Raw genomic sequence first — 20,108 nt, 5'->3', positions numbered from 1 at the left:
GACTTTCGTACTGATTAATTATTATTTTTATGCTAATTATAATTAAACATAACTGTTTTATGTTATTTATAAGTTCTTTCTTGAGATTACTTTCTACAAGTAAATGTTCAATAATTTTTAGTCTTGTTATTTGATTATAATCGTATATTGCTTAGATTTAGACCACGATTTCCATGATTATGATTGACAATATAAATCTGATGCCGTCGTTTTTAAACAGAACGCCATGATTAATGTTCGTGGGAGACCATGCACAGGATAATCGTGATTTTATACTTTCTCCTAAAAGAGGTCGGTGACGGGCGGAAACATCCACCATCGATGTGCAAGCGTATCGACTATCGACGGAAGAACTGGTAATGTACGCTATGCAGCTAACAATAAGTGCGAAATCGCTTTAACATTGACACTCGAATGTCTTGTGATGATGCAACACATCAGGAAGCGTCTAATAATGATGTTATTTAAAATACGCATGTTCTAAAGTGGCTTGCATCGGACAAATACACTAATCATCGAGTTATTTTCGTACATGACGAAACCTGGCTTCCATTAGACAGGTAACTCACGTATCAATCGACACAAGTAACATTGACTATCGAACCAGAGTTATTAAGATTCCATCGCGGCATCGGTGCAGAAAATGCATTATCTATTAGCTAAAGCTTTTGGAATCTATTATTATTGAGAGACAGGCAATCCACATCCATGTCGCTTTCTAAGCATATATTATTTCTAAAAGTATAGATGGCATAAAAGTATTAATGTACCTTCCAAGTCTATAAATTTTCCTTTATCATTACTTTCTCGAAAAGGAATAAAAAATATTATCAATTTTTATACATCGCCTTTATATATACATCTACGTAGAAACTCTGTCGTACTACGCGTTTTGCTAATTATATCGCGTCGCTAGAAACGAAGGGCATCAAGTCACGTAAACGTATGACTGCTCCGATTGCAAATTAATTCTTGATGCACAATTTAAAAGAATGGATGAGACTGTTTCGTTATAGCCATGAGTATAAGTCTAATTATTAAAAAGTTACGTGGGTATGCGTATAATTACGAGGTCTGCTTCAACGATACGGGGGTCTAGGTAAACGCGAAAAGCGAGCAAGGCCAAAGTGAAGGCAACCCGGCATTGAGTCGCGCGATGCTTGAAAGAGTAGCATGAAGTAACGATGATGCAATCACCGGTTTCATCGAGGCCCACCTCTACGCTAACAGGAGCAATGAGAGTATCAAAAGCCCTAACATGCGTCCATGGTGCCTATTGTAAAATCGCATAATATATATAATATATATGTGTGTGTGTGTGTGTGTGTGTGTGTGTGTGTGTGTGTGTGTGTGTGTGTGTGTGTGTGTGTGTGTGTGTGTGTGTGTGTGTGTGTGTGTGTGTGTGTGTGTGTGTGTGTGTAAGTGTGTGTAAGTGTGTGATAAGATATAACTATAAAATATATATGGAACACTATAATAGGATATTATTTATAATTCTTGATTTTAAAAGCTTCGTCTATCAAAGGATTAATCTATTTCATTATAAATTGGATCTCTGTACTGCTTTCTTTTTGCTGTATCACCTTTCTGCTGTGTTCTCTTTCTCTCTTTTTCTTTCTCTTATATATCTATATATATTCTCTTTGATTATTTATTCTCGAAGCTTCTTTTCTAGCAAGATGATGCGCGTTAAATCAGACAATACATTTTTTTATTAGGAGATATTACTGGCAAAGCTCTTCATTCCGTATGACGGTGTCTGCGAAGAGGTTACAGGTTACGCCGCGTTTGTGTTCAGTCGAGCGGGCGATAGCTTTTTGTGAAATAGATGTTGTAACGATTGACTTATTGAATGAAGATATTTCAAACGGATCTTTTTGTGCGAGATTGAAATAGCAGTTGATGGCTTTTCATCCTGTATTTATATTAGCGTTCTCTCCGAAACGAACAATAACTTTTTAGATATCAAAGAAAAAATGGTTTTTAGCCGCAAGGAACTTAATTAACTGTACGTAGAAAAAATTCATTGGGACATTTATTGTATCATTATCGTATTAAGAGATAAGATAAGTAAATATGCAGTGAGTCTCCATGCATTCTCAAGTATTTTATAATTTGCACCATTATCTATTTGAATCTCGTAAGAATCGATTGATAATTTGCGCTGTGAATGTCTCGTTTGTGGAGAATATAAAATAGAATCTCTGTTCGCAAGTCATCGGTTGCGATCTTTTTAAATTTTCGATTTTGTCTGGTCAACGATCCCAGGTGAATGTCCGGCTACAAGGATATGCAGGCGTCTTCGAGGACGAGAACAAAATTAACGCGCCCACATCGCTTTATCTGGCATAGCATTCTGTGCGGTAACGGCGCGAAATTTTAAGTCCAGCAATTACGTCATGCTTGTCGTGGAAGGCATGCCAGATCTAGTTCCAGCCGACAAGTAGGCGGTTTGCCATGGAACATTATTCCGCTATCCAACCATAACAATCACGCAGTACGAGCCCATTTGCATAATTATCGCCGAAATTACTGAATTCCCACAGTATGTCACACATTTTGGCAACATTTTCACACGTGTGATAGAAGAAGTAGATAGTGGTGTGTCTCTACACTATTCGCATTCTATCGTCATTCTTTTTTAAGTTTGCAATGCAATGCGACAGATAACGGCATAATGTTCTTGGTTTATTCTAAAGTTTTCTAAACTAAAGACATTTGTGTAATGAGAAGAAAGCAATAGCCTAAAAAATATTTACAATAAAAAAGATAAAGTTGCCTTTAACAGCAAATCGTTTACTGTCTTTTATTTTTTGTTGGTCATCGATTCGTCTAACAACCTGAGTCATACAGGAAGGAATCTTAAAAAATATTTCCTTGATTCTCTTGAAAATATTCCAGGCATCATTGATTGGCGCTTAAAGACACATGCATGTTTAGTAATGTTCGCCGCCTCGCGTTCACGTAGAGCGATCACGAAGGCGATCATTACGCTACGTTTTCCCGCTCTGCATTGCAATTTCACTGTCATGCGTGTGCAAGAAATATTTCCGGCGTTTCGCAGAATTTCACGCTGTTACTATTCAGACGCTGAGAATGCATTTTTGTTAATCAACGCCGATTAAATGCGACGTCAAGTTTCCACACTTTGGAGCCGATGAAAAATGCGAGACAAAGGATCGTATTTAAGCGTCGCGGAAATCGCGTTCGTTGCGCGACGCGGTGCTGGAATTCAAAATTCGTCGTGGGAAAATTCTCTGCTAGTTTGCAACTTTCCGAGACACTCTAATAACGTAACACATATCGTTTCATTATTATCATCCGAAATGTGACAAAGATGCGTGCATCTATAATCTTGCTAACTCACAAAGTCACATTGTTGCTATTTTAATAGAAGATAAATATAATAATTTAAAAATAAATTATTTTAAATAAAGAATTTAAATATTACAGTGTATATTTACTTAATAATTTCAGTGATAATTTTTGCGCTGTGACTGTTATGACTAGATTGTTTTAATTATAACATATCAATTTTTGTTAAATTTATTTAAAAATATTTCAAGGAAAGAAAAAATGTGTCACTTCACGTACCACATATAAAACAATTTCTAATATGCCGATTCTTTTGAATTGCTGATCACTCGCGTCATTGCTTGCATCAGCATCGTGGCGCAAACTTATATCTCAAATATAATATTTTGTGAATTTTAAAAGAAAACCTCGCAAAATTCGGATTTTATTGCAATTCCGTCGTGCACGTATTTAGAGAATAAATACTGAGCGCCCAATCAGCGTTCGATTGTTTATCTATCGAAATCGCTGGTGTTCGACACACGGTCGAACAGACAACCGTAAAGGAAAATTGCGTGGGTCTCGGTCTGCCCTGCCAACTACGGAGCCTTGGCTTGCTTTACGTGTAGGCCGCGAGTGCGATCCGGCTTCGGCTTGGTAGGCTTCGTTTCGATCAGTAAACGGACACGATTAAGCGCGACAAGATCGCCCGCGATCTTCCAGTTTCGACGCGAAATTTGGAGCTCGATCGATTGGTTCCCAGTCCGTCTCTCTTCCTTTGTCGTTGAAATCTCCGGACCAGAATGCGGCGAGGACTCGCCTCTGTCCTGCCGCTTGTGGTGAGTTTTCTGCTTTCCTTGATAGCGCGCGCGCAAGCCTGCTATCGATAATATGCTTTGATGTGCTTTTGAAAGTTTAATGTCATTTTTCACCTGAATGACAACGCATATCTTTCAAGCCTTTATATTTATGTACTAATGTCGTGTCCGTTCAGCAATGCGATATTTCTTTTTTAAATTTCATTGCAATTTTGAAAATTCGCTGCTACAACTTCTTTTTCTTTGATACAAAAATTAAAAATCTTGTTCTAGAAAATATAACGACTCTCTGAGATAAAATTTCATTTTTATAATAATGTGTATTTTCAAAGATCCGTGTTCCTTAAAATGTAAATTTTACTTGGATAAAAGAGACATTGCTACTGACATTCAATGTAATAATCTTATAAATTTATGTGATTTTATCAGTTGGAAATTAATTATGAGCAAATAATGGTAATTTAGCGATACTTAACGAAATAAACACTAAACAGTGTCAACTTATAAAAATTATGCACGCGAGTGTGTCATTATATACGTAGTAAACTTGATTAATGCCGAATAATTACATCAGTTTAAGTATTTTTATTATATTAGAATATTACCTGAGGATCTATATACGTAATGGCAATGTTCGATAAGATAAATAAAACAAGATACAAAACGAGGAAACGCATACGCATACGCATCGAGATCATACGAGTATGCGATTTTATCAATTTCCCGGAACGTAAGTCTACATATGCCGACCGTGAGAACTTAATTTCGCGACAACGCTCCTTTGTGCGAATCATTGCGTCGCGTGCGGGAATGCAAAACTATTCATTTGTACGCGCTAAGTACGTCGCGCACTTCGCACCCGGTTTTATCGCGTGCGCGATACGCAATTTTCCTAATTGTTAAACATGTAATTCTCATTTATCAGTTATTACATTGATGCTCGATTGCGTCGCGCGTAGGAGATACGATAGAAAATTCATATTTTCGTGAGAAAATCAATATTTTCTTATAGATATTGTTTAACGAGACACGTGATATTTCTCGAGGGAGAATATAAAACGGGACAAAGCGAAATAATTTATGTTTATCAAAAAATAATTTTAATATTGAATACATAAGAAAATATTGATTACCATACGTTTGTTGAGACGCAATGCAGGAGCCCATTATACAATTATCTAAATATCATTAAAAAATAAACTTCTGTTAGACCTTTGTTAGCTCTTAGCTCTTTCTTAATCCCTACACATGGATCTATTACAAAGAGACATACGGATTGCTGTTGCAATCTACATAACATGTAGGTATGTGTTACGCCACTGATTTCGAACCGTCAGAACAAGCTTCCGAAAATTCGCTATCAAAGATCGGCTGTCACACATGCACACGCATACGCACGATGGCGCCTATCCACTCGACGTGCCGCCTCTGCTCTTCTCTCGTAAAAGTGAAAGCGCCGCGTCGTAAGCGCGGCAAGCGAAGGAGAAAATACGCGGTAAGGCTCGGTCGAGCGTCAGACGGAAGGCAGAGCCGGGTTCGTCCGCCGTGTATTCCACGAGCGTGGCAGATGCTCTCGATATATAACTCACTTCATCTACGAATTTCTTTCCCGTCAGTTTCAAATCGAGTCGATTTCTCTTTTTCGCAAATTTGTTCAAAGTCATCCTTCCCGGGGTTCTTGATTTTCTATGTAAAACAGTTCTATCAAAGTCCGTTTGACATATTAGACAAAAGAAACAAGATTATTATACATATATTAGGAACAAAGCCAAGTTCCTCTTTTAATTTCAAAATGACTTTATTTGATAGAAATTTATAAAAGTTATATGTGTCTAAAAACGTTTAATCATGCATGTCTTTTTCGTTACCGTCTCTGATTTGAAATTGTCCAATGTTCGTGTAAAATAGTTTACTGCCTGACGGAAGAAAAGGTTCTGGTCAAAAGACCAGTCTCTCTCTTCGAGCCTTTGTTTCGAAGGGACGCGAATGAGGTACATTCCCATGCGGCTCGGACAATCGCGACAGCGATCTTTGTCGTCGCTCTCACAATCAACGGCTCTCTGTTCTGCCAGCACGACATTTTTAAAAGTAGGAAGTAGAAGTGATAGAGAACACACATAGAAGCGTATAGTTTTCGATTCGTCGGTGCATGATGAAAAAGAGAAACGTGCTCGATGAGCACGTTCCTCCCTTGGCATTCTTTCAACCCGATGTAAATTAAAAGTCATTTTAAATATTCTTGTTATAATCTTCTTTCATCTTATAAAACGAATGATCTCTCTTGCTATTTTGCAATATTATATAATGAACAAATGGAGTTGCACAATTTTTGATAGAACGATGAGCTTTACTGACGTAACGATTATTTCTCTTGTGTGTTACATCTTTGCACACATCCCACACACTACTTCTAGATACTTTAGAGTTTTCTTGGCGCGCGAGATATGCTATCTCTGCACTTTCGATTTCACGCGTTATTTATGAAATTATAAATGTAACGGGCGCCGAAGGCGTTGTAAAGCGTGAAATGTTAGACGGCGCTGTTTATTTTACGCTGTCCGCATCTCTACCGTGGAAACGCGATGTCGTTTACTGTAACGCGAGGAAACGAAGCCTCTGCAGTAAAACCGGATTTCACGCTGCGCTGGAAATTACTTATCCGGATCGCAGCGATACTCGAGAAGACGATAACTTCGTAGACAACATTTCATTTACTCTTCATTACCTCTCTATCGCGGGACTCCCTCGTCCGCGACCGCGCGCGCGATAACATCTACTTATACATATCGCCGGCAAAAAACAGTTGTTTTTGCAAGCTATACACGCTTTCTCGACCGAATGATCCGTTTGATATTAATTATAGCTGAAAAAGCGCACATTACAAGAACTGAATTTATAGGTATGTGCGATGTGTACGCAGAAGCAGGACCTCTGTTTTTGACAAGTAACTTTAAAATTCCATCAAATAAATACATGTAACATTAAAATTTGAAAATAAAATAATTATATCTATATTAGTTAGAATTATTGAATAATTCAATAATATCACATTTTTATAAACAAAAATGTTAACGTTATTTTCGTAAATATAAATATCTATAATTTATTAAATCATTTTCTATATGTTATACATATTTCAAAATAAGATAACATGAATATTCTATTATTCCCAATCCTATATACATTATTTCTTTGAAGGAGAGATGTGGCATACGTCACCATGTGTGTCGAGCTGGTGACGCGGCGATTAGATTAGAGACGAGGCAATTTTTTACGCAAATGACAAATTCTTCCGGTGACTAAAAAGAACGTCAGGTTGGCGACGTTTGTTTCGTCAGATGATTATGGGTAATGTGAACGATGATTACGGAACGGTGTTGCCTGACCCGAAGATGACGCAAATATGCGAGATGACATAAAGTTGCAACGCGTCTTCCGGCTACTGTCGTCGAGGTCTTGGGAACGTTGTATCAAGGATGCATATTGTGGAAATCTAACGCAATATGTTAATAAAAGTAGCACATGTCAAAACTTTTTCTGGTTTCCCGAATAAAAAATTATGCAAATCGATTATAAAAGTCTGATATATGAAACGCGTATAATTTAAACGATAATCTATAAATGCGTGTAAAGTATTCTCTAGTTGATTGACGCATCCTGGATGATACCCTTGAGTTGTAATTGATGTAATTAAGATACATTATATTCATAAAAAAGATATTATCATGTGTGATTTATAAATAACTCTTAAAAAACTGCATACAAATTATTTTAATATTATCGTTATATATATAAAGTTTTATAGTAAAAAATATATATATTTACGCATATGTGTATTTTTTAATTATGAAATTGAAAATATTCATGAGTTGTCTTATATTATTCGAGATAAATTACAATCGTATCAGATTTAAAATAAGATTCTAGGATATTCATCTATATCATGCTGATCGTATCACAAGTATCGATTAACATTAAGGTGTGACGGTTTCCCATAATACATCCTGAATTCTATCTTACGAGGCCTCTTTTACGTATTGCTCGAAGACAGTTATAAGTTATAACTCTCACAATGCAATTTTCTGCCGTTTATAGCTTCCTCAATGTGTTGCTCTCGAAGATCGCGTGTTATTTATGATTGGCGATTACGTATGAATATAAACAATTATCGATCATGCGAGACGAATTAAAAATGCAAGACTCGTGATCAAGTCCAAAGTGCTTCTCTTAATAATATATTGTGAACAAGTAAAAAATATATAAAATGAAAAAAATATTACTCCGGGATATTTTTCTCTTTTCTCAAATTTTCAATATTAAAGCTTTTGTAATTGAATCATGTACAATATAAATTAATATTCTGACAATAAAACTTAAAGATCGAAAAGTCTACCATTCGGAGAATTATTTACATAAAGACTCTTCTTGTGACAAATCGCAGAAATATCTGGCAGAAGATGTTCTAGGCTTATATGGACGAATCGCTACCCCTTTACGTCATTCGAGAGGATCGCCGCGGGATCACGTGCGGCGCGTGCAACGATTACGCGTGCTACAAGCCAATAATTTCAGGCCGGTCCGGGAACACGCGTCACGCGAATGTGGAGTAAGTACTCGCGATAGTGGGCGGACGCGGTCTCGGTCGCGGTGAAAAACGATCTCGCGGCTTCTTACGGAGGGGGATGGTCGCGAGGGAAGGAGCGCAGATCCGTCGTGTACGGCGGATCTGGAAATGCAGGGACACCGCGCCGCGCGCGCCGGTTCTCAGTCACAGTATCGCGTCCTCTCGGTCCGCCTCGACGACATCGACGCCGTCGATGTCTGGCGTCGACGCTATCTTTTCTTCCGTTTCTCTTCTTCCGCGGTCTCATCCGCGGTCCGCGAAAGTGGGTGAATTTTTATTCTCGCTTTCTCTCTCTTCCCTTCGACGTTCGCGAACCTTTAAACGCACGCTTTTCTTCTTCCACGGAGATTAGATCTGCGTCTGTACGTCTTGTTACTCGCGTCATAATTAAGGAAATACCTGTATGTGAATTTTAGGTTTCGATTATTTTGATCGAGAAATTTCTTCGTGCAGTTATCGCAGTGGAGACTGTAATGTATGTAAATGGGCGACTTTTGCTTGAGAAGTAAGTGAACGTTTCGGCTCGGCGATCGCTGCAAAAAACGACGAAGAGGAAACTTGAGAAACGCGTATTGCAACTTCACAAAGCACCAGTGACCATGATTTTGCGAACGTGTCTTTGCCTCAATCTCTTGACGGTAGGATTTATGAGTTTGCAGTACATATACGGATTTACATACGGTCTAATTTAAAGATATGTTATAATGCAGCGCATTCAGCGGAAAGAAACTTAAAGATGATTAATTTTTTATTCTGCAATTAATTTTTTATGCACTGTTTATTTTTATATCCATGTGCGCGCATATATCTCGATTACGAGGGTAATCAAAAACAATTAAATCAGCATTTAATCAAGGCGACATTAATCAATTTGACATTGGCATAGACATTGATAAAAAGATCTCTGAAAGCGGTTATTAACCTTTCCGTATATATTTGCAAGTAATTAGCTAATTGCCATTGACATTGGAACTCTTCGTTGACGTCACTTCAAGATCCTCGATTGAGTAAAACGCCGGTCGCGAGCTGGTGATTACTGTCTCTCAAGTCTTCCAATAGTAATGGCAAATGAATCGGCGAAATAGCTACGTGTTACGTAATCTTGCTATTTTCATGAATGTAATAATAAACTTTGCAAAGTAGTATTGACATTGCTAATGAAACTGGACGTTCGCGCAAAAGAAATGATATCCGATTACCGTATAAATATCACGGAAAAAAAGTGATATTGTATCAGCAGCATCAGTGTAATCAAGATGAAATTTATATTGATGCAACATCAATATTAATGAACAAAAAACGTCAGATAGTTGTTTCAATAATTTAAATATTTGGTCCAATAATATCCAATTAAATTAACTATTTATGTCGACGTTTTTTTAATTGAAGTAACTTCTTTTTTTTTTATTGGACAGTATTTTTCTCCGTGTATGAACTCAATTAATTTAATGAGAATGCAGATCAAAGGAATTTATTAAATACTAGTTAGAAACACATATAGATACCGGTAGAGCTATATTAAAATCTAGACAAAATAAAAAATTGCATGACAGATATTTTTAAGAATTCAGGAAGATGAATATTGAACGCACGATTCTCCATCAGTACAGTCTTTTGATAATTTACGAAATTGCTCGAATTCACGTTTCACATATAAAAATTATAGCTTTAGAATCTTTAGATTGTTACGAACCGAAGGTGTTTACGTCTGTCAAAGGAGTGTACGATACTTTGCATATATTTAACGGTGCGACGGCTCGAGATGATTTGCGTAACACTGCATTTGCGTGCCGGTAAAACCGCTGATTGTTCCGTACCGTACACTCGTCGACTATAATCTGTCACGCATATATTCACGTCATCGCTCGATCGAAACTGACACCGGCGTGATTAGTGGAAGACGTTCATGAAAGTCCGACGCCGAGAATGCACTCGTGAAAGAGCCACCGGCTTCTATTCCTACTCCGGGAGAGTTCGATGCACGAACGCGCGGTACCGTGAAAATCGCGTGGATAGAAGTGTAAGTAACAGAGGAGGACGTTCTTTCTCTCTCCTGCATGGCATGGTCGTGCCATCGGGTAATATAAAAACGCGTGCGTGACTATCAATGCAGCCCAGATTCACGTCAATCAATAGGATCAGCTCTGTTTCCAGAGTAATTTGACAACACTCGACCGTAAACTTAATACTGAATCATTATTGCACACTTGGCGCTTATCGTGGCTGTCGGATCTTAAGTATTATTTGTCTAATGCGAAAATTTTTCAGAATTAGCAATATTTAATATGGTAAAACATGGATGTTAATATTAGCCTACTTAAGAGAGCTATTGAATTTTTTGGGAATAAAACGAAATAATTGCTACTTTTTAAGTCAAGGAAAATGAAGAAATAAGTCGGATTAAGAAAAGGTTTTTCTTATAATTTAATTGTCGTTAATGAATATTAATTGAAAGGCTGTGAGAAAATAAGATCTTAGATATTAATTACAATATAATTAGCATGATAAAAAATTATTTTATCTGATATTTTCTTAATGAAATAATCATAAAAAAATTTATTCTAGCGTCTTTATTATTGTAAATTATTTTCAAAGCATATTTTACAATGTCATAATATAATTAATTAAAGTATATTATTAACTGAAGTATATTATTAGTATCGCTAACAAAATAAATATCTGAAAATGTTTTTGCATTTGAATAGAATTAGAAACACGCATCGATTATCTTTAAACGCTGAATGTAAATATCGAGAAGAAGTAATGTGAAAGTAAAATAGTAACATAAAACAACTTTAGGTATCAAAATCATAGTTTAGAATACGTTCTGCATGCACGATGAGTTACTAAATCGAAAGGGAAGTAACAGGTACACGGAGGTATTTGCGTTTGAAAAGAATTGGGGTACGAGAACCGATCCTCGTGCGGTAAATATCGGAGCGAAACTACGCGAAGGTAATTAATATCGCGCACTCCGAATATCAATTAGCGCGCGTTCGTGCGAAGGCCGCGCGCGATGTGCGCTCACGAAACGCCGACGCACGCTCCTCGAATACCAAGTGAGATCGCAAATGAGATCGCGTATTTGTCACGTATCCTCCTTGTGTGACACTATCTGCAATTATGAGATCCGTAATATCACGATTGTATGCGATGTGGTTGGATCACCGCAAAATGCCACCGACGATGATGGCTCTGCGTGCAACAATGTTATAGAGGCATGTTTAAAGATTCAAAGAATTCTTGTAGATAATAATGCGCCAAAGCCAAGAAATAAAATACACAATTTTAAATAATATTAAATAAACAAAAAATAATATTTAAAAATAGTTCAGTAATCCCCTATTTGCAAACATAAAAGAGATAGGTTTTATTCTAGAGAATGATAGTGCGTAATAGAGTAACAGATAAGAAATAAAAGTAGCAGGATTCAAATTATAGCACTTTATTATAATTAGCTACCCTATTCATCTTATTTTCATGTCTAATTTAGATACACGTGATACGTTTCTACGCATACTTATATTATTCACGCTCTGCATCGTGTATTACTAGTTGTAAGCTTCGAAAATTTGCGTGATTAATTAAGCGATAGAAATGTGTCAGTGCCAACATAATTATCTAAGATAAATCTCAAGAGCAATCGACCGAGAATCTCGTTAATTTCTTCTCCTTACTAGCTAATTACCTCTGCAATTAGCGTAACAATATCCTTTTCCTGTAAGCACCGAATTCATTGTCGGCTACCAATGTCGCCAATTTCCCGGGCGCGCAATTTCATTATAATCCCAGATTATATCACGTGATCAGGCACGTGAGAACCGAGCGGAGCGTGGGTGTTTTTAATGAGAGAGGAGATCGCGCGAGAGGATGGAGAACGGCGGAAGCGAGCGAAAGGAGCCGCAGTCGCGGCGGCTCCTGCAATGTGCAAAGGTGAAATCACCGTGACCGACGGCAGTCGGTCGACGGACAATGGACGGTGCAATGATAATTTAGCGAGTTAATCGCGCGGCTTGGACGACCTCGTATACAAAACCGTCGGCCGAAACGATGCGATGGCTTTCCTTCGAGAGAATGGAAAATTGATGCATGGCGTGGTTATAGACGCGTCAGGACTTTGAAGCTCCTGAGAATTGCCCGCTATTATGTGACGTGAATAAAATTCGTCTTGAGTCCTTGATACACAACGCAATTTATTCCCTGTCTCGATTGTTTATGGTCTCTACTTGGCTCCGCAATTATCCGCATAATGTAACTCTTTCGTTGCGAGTTCGAGCGAGGAGACTCTCGTTGCTCTCTCGTCTTAAGATATTAAATAACTTTCTCATTCTGAGTCTCCGCATATTCAAAAAAAAAACAGAGGGAGAAAGAACGAAGAAAGAGAGAGAAAGAGAGAATCAGTTAAACTTCAGTTAACTTTAATTAATATTTATAGACGTGACCGGTTTTAACCTTTGCTTAAAATTACTGTAAGCGATAATGAATAACACGTTATTACTTTACGTGTACACGAATAACAGAGGTATATATTTTGCATACATACTTATACTATGCATACATACTTAGTTTCTTACGGAATTCTGCGTTTATAGAACTAGGCAACTCATCAATGTGTCTTTCGTTGACTAAAATACGAAGTGTCTATCTTCCGCTTTGACGTCGTTGAAAAAGAAAAATGTCCGTTCGAGAGGAAATGAATACGTACTTGCGAGCACTATAATTTTGACAGGAACAGAAGGAGGAAAAGTATCCAACGTCTCCCCGAAGAGTAAAAGTGAATTGCGACTACCGGAAAGAAAAAGCTATCACTCTACTAACAATAAGCTATATGGATTATGTCATGGAGTACTGCAGTGTTTACTTTTTATGATCTTTTCTCGTTCTCCAAACTACAGGCTAACTATACATATCGGGCATACGACGCGTATTTCTACCGTTCGATATCTCGAATTCCACAGGGTGAAATGCAAAGAAAGATTTTGCACGGGCATGCAATCATAGACTGATAAAATCGAAAACCAATAAAAGACCAATCGGCAAAGATATCCTTTGAAGAGTTTCACGTCTATAAATAGGGCATTAGGTAGTTAGCATTATGTAAATTAAAAATGTCTAGATATTTTAACAGAACGTCTTTCATATGGTAGAAACAAAGCCGCGAGGTCGATTCGTTTCAAGGATATCAACCTAACATTGAGTCCGACTCCTACACCGCGACTATTTTTCAAGTCAAAGTGCCTCGCAGCGATAACACGCGGTGAACCAGTTTCAAGGATACCGAAGCAATCCTGAGTGTGAATTCTTACCGGCAAAGAGATGCAGCAACGTGATGGATATTAAGCTCACGTGCGATACATGGAAAGGTCCAAGGTCAGCTGTGGCGTGCCTTGACCCTCTACGTCGTGTCCCATAAAACAAAACTTCACTCGCCAAGCAAATTCGTGGAGCCGAGTACATCGCTTAAGGGAAATTTAATCTCTCCTGTCCCAGTACACAGCGCATCCACAAATATCCTCTTCTCATATCCGTCATCTTCTCGTATTTCTATGTAATATTTTATGCGTCGAGAAGCCCGGATAAGAGATTTAAAATTTAGAGAGGAAAACGTTACCCTCTCTCCATTTCCCCAAGAGACGTTATTATTTCACGAAATATTTTCGCTACGTAATACCGATACATCGACCCTACGCTCGGTCGGTCCAGCATCTCTTAATATGGACCGACGAGAGGCGGACCTCGTGGTCTTGGTCAATCCCACGCAAAATCCGCAACAGAAGGGATAAGTATCTCTTACGTGACCGCCGTGTTTGCGCGCAATGGTACCCCGCTATAAAAGACACCGCGATGGAAAGCACCGCATTCCCCGCGTGGACGGAATTATTGTGGCACATTATAATGTATTCCCGGCTAAATGGCGAATGCCAGTTCAGATCGAGGATGTTGCCTCGTAAATGAGGATTCGTAACGTTTCGATTTTATTTTTTACTAACTTTCTATGCATTTCCAAAGCGCGAATAATCATGAATCATGGACCGGCCTGCGGATCTCGGAATTTTTTATGACGATGACGAGGAAGAGCGGAACGTGATTTCATTCACATGGAAATCTCGTTTACGCGTCAACTCGATTACATATACAAATAAGATTACGATATAGCGATACGCAACACAAAATTGCGAGTTAAGTTATTACGGAGAATTAAGAAGGTCGTTCGACATTGTTAATTGACATATCTATTTATTACAATGTAATCGATCAATCTTTTCTTCCGATCAAAAGTCATAGTTCATTGCTACGTGTCTTTTGTGAAAAATTAGGTCGCAAGATTTCTTTTTACCGCATATATGATTGCTCTTGAAAACAACTGTGAGCTCAATGAGAATAATAAAGAAATGTACAAGATGAGACATAGTTTCTTAAGTATGTATACCTATGCGTGCAATACGCAGCAGCGTTTTCCCACAAAAGCCACAACCTGAATTCGCGCAACTGGAATTCAGACATTGCAATTTGCTTTTAATGATTGTAAAACTATCTTTCCATCGCGATGGCGATATATGGCTCGTAAATGAACGGAGTAGCGGAGAGTTTGAAATACTATCGAACGCTGCAAAAAATCCGGCGAAATAAAGTACGTCGTTTAGAGTTCGGCTGGTTCAAAGCCACGCTCGAAGCGGAACGTTCGTCGTCTTCGGGTCGTAACGCCGTAAATGGAGTGATTACGACTGCCCGGCGAAGCGGAGTACGCGTCGCCGCGCCTACAAGCAGCCTAGCCGTATAGATCGCAAAGAAGAAAAGAGACAGGCCTTGTAGTCCGAGAAACGATGCTGACTAATCGTTTGCCAAGGAACACCCCACGTAGCCGGTCACGTTCCTTGACACGGCGTGTTCTTGTTGTCGGCCGGCAACTTGAAATTTGCGTAGCAGATCGTAAATGTAACTTTTTGCTCTGCAATGAATTTATAAATATTACTGTATTAAATTAATAATTCTATTTTGTAATAGTACTATGTTAAATATTCAATTTTTTAATACAGCTTTTTCAAGCAAAATTCTATTTCTTAGATTTCTTCTTTGAAACGTGACGACTTCTGTATTATATGTACTACATTTTAAGATTAAAAATGCAAAACAAGAAGCCAAGCTATCAATCGTCCATTTCAGCAAATTCATTCTCTATGCATATTTTAATCTCTATAAATTGATTCTTCACCCATCTTTTACTTATAATAGAGTTAATTAATTCAGCATTTTATTTACGATACATCAAACTGATATTTTAAAATTCAAATAAGATTATCTGATATTTTGTTTCCCATATTATAGCTTCCATATTAAATAATAATGATTGACGCGGTTAACACGACACGGGAAACGATTTAAGTAGGTTTACGTTGCAGGTTTCGGCGCTGTGTCTGACAGCGGACGAGATCGAGGCCCAGAGAAGCGGCTGGAACCTAGATCCCAATACGCAATATCACATTCAGACAGACGAGGGCCCGGAAAGATTCTTTCGCTTTCAAACGGCGAACGGTCAGTATAGGAAAGAGAAGAGATTGGCTGATGGCACGGTGATTGGCACCGAAGGCTGGTTAGACCCTCTCGGATATTTACGATTAAAGGATTACATCGCGGACCACGAGGGATTCCGAATACTAAGGTGATCTGACCATAAAATTAATGACAAAACTAATATTCGAAATAACGCCGGAATTTAACCAAAATTAGAAACCTATAATTAAGCGCTGAGTAATTTATCCTTAAAATTCTTTCAGGTCAAAGATGGTTTACGTGGGTAAGGATCGACCTATTCAAGACGCGGTGGCGGAAACAAAGAAGGTACCAGCGCAGACCGGAGTCCTGGCCAGACCCAAAAGGCCACCTAATCCCTTCAGGTAAAGAGTGTGGTTACAAAATCAATTCATTGCGTTATAATATAACTCGTTAGAAAGAGACTAAAATGCACGTTACAAACCAACTCTTTTTAAAAATACAGTATTACAGAAATTTAACTATTCGTTACAGACGACCAGATCCTAATGCCGTCGTGCCACTGTCCGGCAATGACATCACTTCCGGTTATTATGCCCCGACGACCATCAGACCCCGACCGATTTTGAGAAATTATTATTCGAGTCGACCAGGCTACTCTTCATCTGGACTCCAGAGTTTGGACACCTATCATCGACCAGCTACGTATTACCGCGGATCTACGGCTCGACCACCGATTCAGATTCTCGAAGCTCCTTACGATTCTGCTATCGGAGGTTCCTCCGTCAGGCCAAGCTATCAATCGCCCATTTCTCGAAGCGACTCGGGCGATTTCCCGCCGTACGACGGCACTCACACCACGGCGAACGGTTTCCAGTATTATTTAAGGAGGCAGTATCACGAGGAGGGACGAGAGCCCGACGGTACCGTCGGCTCGTTCGGCTACATCGATCCGTTCGGCATCAGACGGGTGATTTATTACAAGACGGATCCGTACACCGGGGGATTCCTCCACAAGAAGAACAATCGATACGTCGGCTTCAACGCGACGCCGTACGATCCGCTTCCACCTGACCTGTCTAGGACGCGGCTCTCGAGAGCTCCCTCGACGAGCGCCTCGTAACAGTTCCGTCATTGTTCATCGCTTTGCCACGTTGTAGCATCACGTTTTATCGCGAAGAGCTCATCATCCGATACCGCGTCGACGCTGGATTTCGCTACGCTGGACGGCCTTGGTTCGACTCGATGATCTCGATAGCGAGATCGCTCGTCGAATCGAAATGCCGCCTGTTGTCGATGTTCTTAAGCAATCGCCGTTGATCATAAATTTTCCGGTCGGGATGAACGCTGGCGAGAGGAAGAACAATGATGAATAGAGACGGTATGAATACAGAGATCGATGCTCTATATTCCATGGAGGAAGGCTAAAGATTCTCGATCACGCGAACGTTGCTTATATAATATATAGATATAACGTTTCTCGAAGTGCCACGACTGATATTTTTTCCGATGTACGACTCCGTTGTGTCAGCATCGCCAACGGTTCCCAGTATTATTCGAGATGATATAACGTTGCGAGGAACAAGGGCCGATTGAATCAGGAGACGATCGAAATGCAGAGGATAAGAAGATTCCAACGGAGGGGAGATAAGGATTACGCGAGATTAACACAATGACTTTTCGTCATCGAGAACCGAGGCGGCGGCTTGCTTCCTGATTCGTCGTCCTGCCTTTGTTCTGTTATTATCGCGAGCAGATGATCGGGTACCGCCTAGAGACAACGTTAGATGCCATGCTGGACTGTAACTCAGTTTTCAGGGAAGCGCGGTGGGACTTCCTTGGAAAAAAGAAAATCGTCGGACAATGTTCGCCAATCTTTTTCCACTCTTTCCAGTTGCGTCACCGATCTATGAAACGTGCGAAGACTCGCGGCCGCCATTGTCTTTGCGTGTAAGTTTCTTTCGGTAATCTATTTTCGCAGGGATACTTTAGAAAGTATTTATTCCCATTCAAGATGTAATCAAAATACATATACAGTTCTTTCTCTTTTGATATCAAAATTTTTTAAAAAAATTTTATTGGAAGTGATTGCTTATAGATTATAATCAAAAAAATTCTGCATTTACTATACTTTTTCCACAATCTTTTCTATTTGGCGAATATTGACCTACGACAAAGAAAAATCCCACCTATCGAATCAAAATAGAACGGCCACTTTGGTGTGAGCGGATCGGACATTAACTCTGCAGTGTACTATTTTCTTTACTCACCAGCGACACTCCACCAGCGAAGTATCACAACTTTATTAGTTACGAAAGAACTGTGTTACACCGTAGGGTGCACTGGTGATTTGTATCGTTGCCGAATCACGTCTTAAAAATCTCTAATGCGAGAAACACAGTGATTATGCAAGCATTGTATTGTTGTACGTTGCAGGGTTAATTCAGCGTGAGCCGCAGATCCGGAAATCTTAATAGCTTTCTATCGCCGATTCTGCTGACGCTAATATATATATATATATAGTAGTAGTTTCCTTCCTAGTTTATAATTGCGCGTTCGCGGATACTTTTCACGTACTAATTTCTCGCGGCATACCGGAAGGCTATCCGCTCGTGCCAAAAAACGAAGGGGGCCGCATAGAATTAGTTAATCGTTAAGATAAACCTCGTTACGTTGCGACAATGGTGCTGATTGTTAAGTAAAAGCGGATACACCGCGCACTTTCCGTTCTTTTATGGCGATGAGAACCGGGCCGTTACGCACTGTGCGCCTAAGTCAATTGCGATTTTCGGATAAAAGTCCTCCCTCTCCCCGCGAATGACATTACAACTGTCCGCGTAAAGACAAGAGATATGATCTGTGCGTAAGGAATATCATTTAATGCTTAACTTATTTTACAAGTAAATGTGAAAGCGATAACGATCGCTTGAGCGTAAAATGTTAAAAAACATGTGATATCAGATAGTTTACATAAAAGCAGTAAACAAATAAAATTCTATTTAACACCGAAGTTGTTGTTTCACCAGGAATATTTTGGTAAATACAAAAAGCCGAAAGATTACTTTAATTATACTTCCGAATGAATTAGTATTCAAGATAACAATTTAACGCTTTTAGCATTTGATTCGGTATATGCAACTTTAATCATGCACATCTAATATTTTAAAATAAAATAAAAATGTTAATATGATATTAAAATTATTTATAAATGTCGTATGTCAATCAGTTTTATAGGGATTATCGGATTGAAACTCATTTTATGTAGAATCGGTTTTTCGCTGCAACGAACTAAAGAGAAATTTCCGATTTAATCAAGCTATAATACTTGACTTGGCTTTGATAATATATATTTCATACGGCAATATTTTAACGATAAAATAACATTTAAAAAAAATTTACCTAAAAATCTATTTTTGAGAATTTAATCTTGTCTTAGAAATCTACAAAGTTTTCCGTAATTATTTCCAAATAATTGTCAATGATTTTAAGCGTTCGTTATTTGTAGCATTGCTTGGATTGCAAGGGGCAGTATTGGTGATCCCATATCGCGTAATCGTAACAGTGCGACGTGCATCCAGGAGCATCGGCATCCGCTTATCCGATTATCATACCTCATTCAAAGTTTCACCGGCCTTGACGCGCTACCTCGTGAAAAGTTTCACCGGCCTCGGAGAGTGTGCGCTCTCTTTCTTTCCTCTCCGAGAACGAAGACTGATGCCCTTATAGATTTGTATGTACTCGAGACTAACAATAAAGACGCTTCGCTCCGTTAAACACACGTTTATCCTATATTTTCTTTCCCCGATCAAGCCCAACGCAGATCTCTCGGCATTTGTAGACTGTGATAATTCTTCATTCCATGGAAGGTTTATTGGAGTATC

The 20,108-nt window shown here is 38.8% G+C and overlaps 1 protein-coding gene across 3 annotated transcripts; it reads left to right on the top strand.

The window, feature by feature from the left end:
• Positions 1 to 3,962: 3,962 nt before the first annotated feature.
• On the top strand, positions 3,963 to 20,005 carry LOC143894485 (uncharacterized). 3 transcript variants are annotated; one of them, XM_077400791.1, is made up of 5 exons: positions 8,856 to 8,998; positions 9,153 to 9,374; positions 16,137 to 16,396; positions 16,512 to 16,631; positions 16,762 to 20,005. In XM_077400791.1, exons 2-5 carry the CDS (start codon positions 9,336 to 9,338, stop codon positions 17,348 to 17,350), a joined length of 1,008 nt encoding a protein of 335 aa, XP_077256917.1. In that variant the 5' UTR covers positions 8,856 to 8,998; positions 9,153 to 9,335; the 3' UTR covers positions 17,351 to 20,005. The 3 variants fall into 3 exon arrangements, with proteins under 3 accessions (XP_077256918.1, XP_077256917.1, XP_077256916.1); XM_077400792.1 differs by lacking the exons at positions 8,856 to 8,998; positions 9,153 to 9,374 and adding an exon at positions 3,963 to 4,133; XM_077400790.1 differs by having other exon boundaries at positions 8,870 to 9,374.
• Positions 20,006 to 20,108: the final 103 nt, after the last annotated feature.

Source organism: Temnothorax americanus, unplaced genomic scaffold, assembly GCF_048541705.1.
Source record: "Temnothorax americanus isolate GAGA-0224 unplaced genomic scaffold, ASM4854170v1 Scaffold14, whole genome shotgun sequence".
Classification (NCBI taxonomy): Eukaryota; Metazoa; Arthropoda; class Insecta; order Hymenoptera; family Formicidae; genus Temnothorax; species Temnothorax americanus.
Note: the sequence above shows the minus strand (reverse complement) of the source record. Positions and strands in the feature narration are given on the sequence as shown.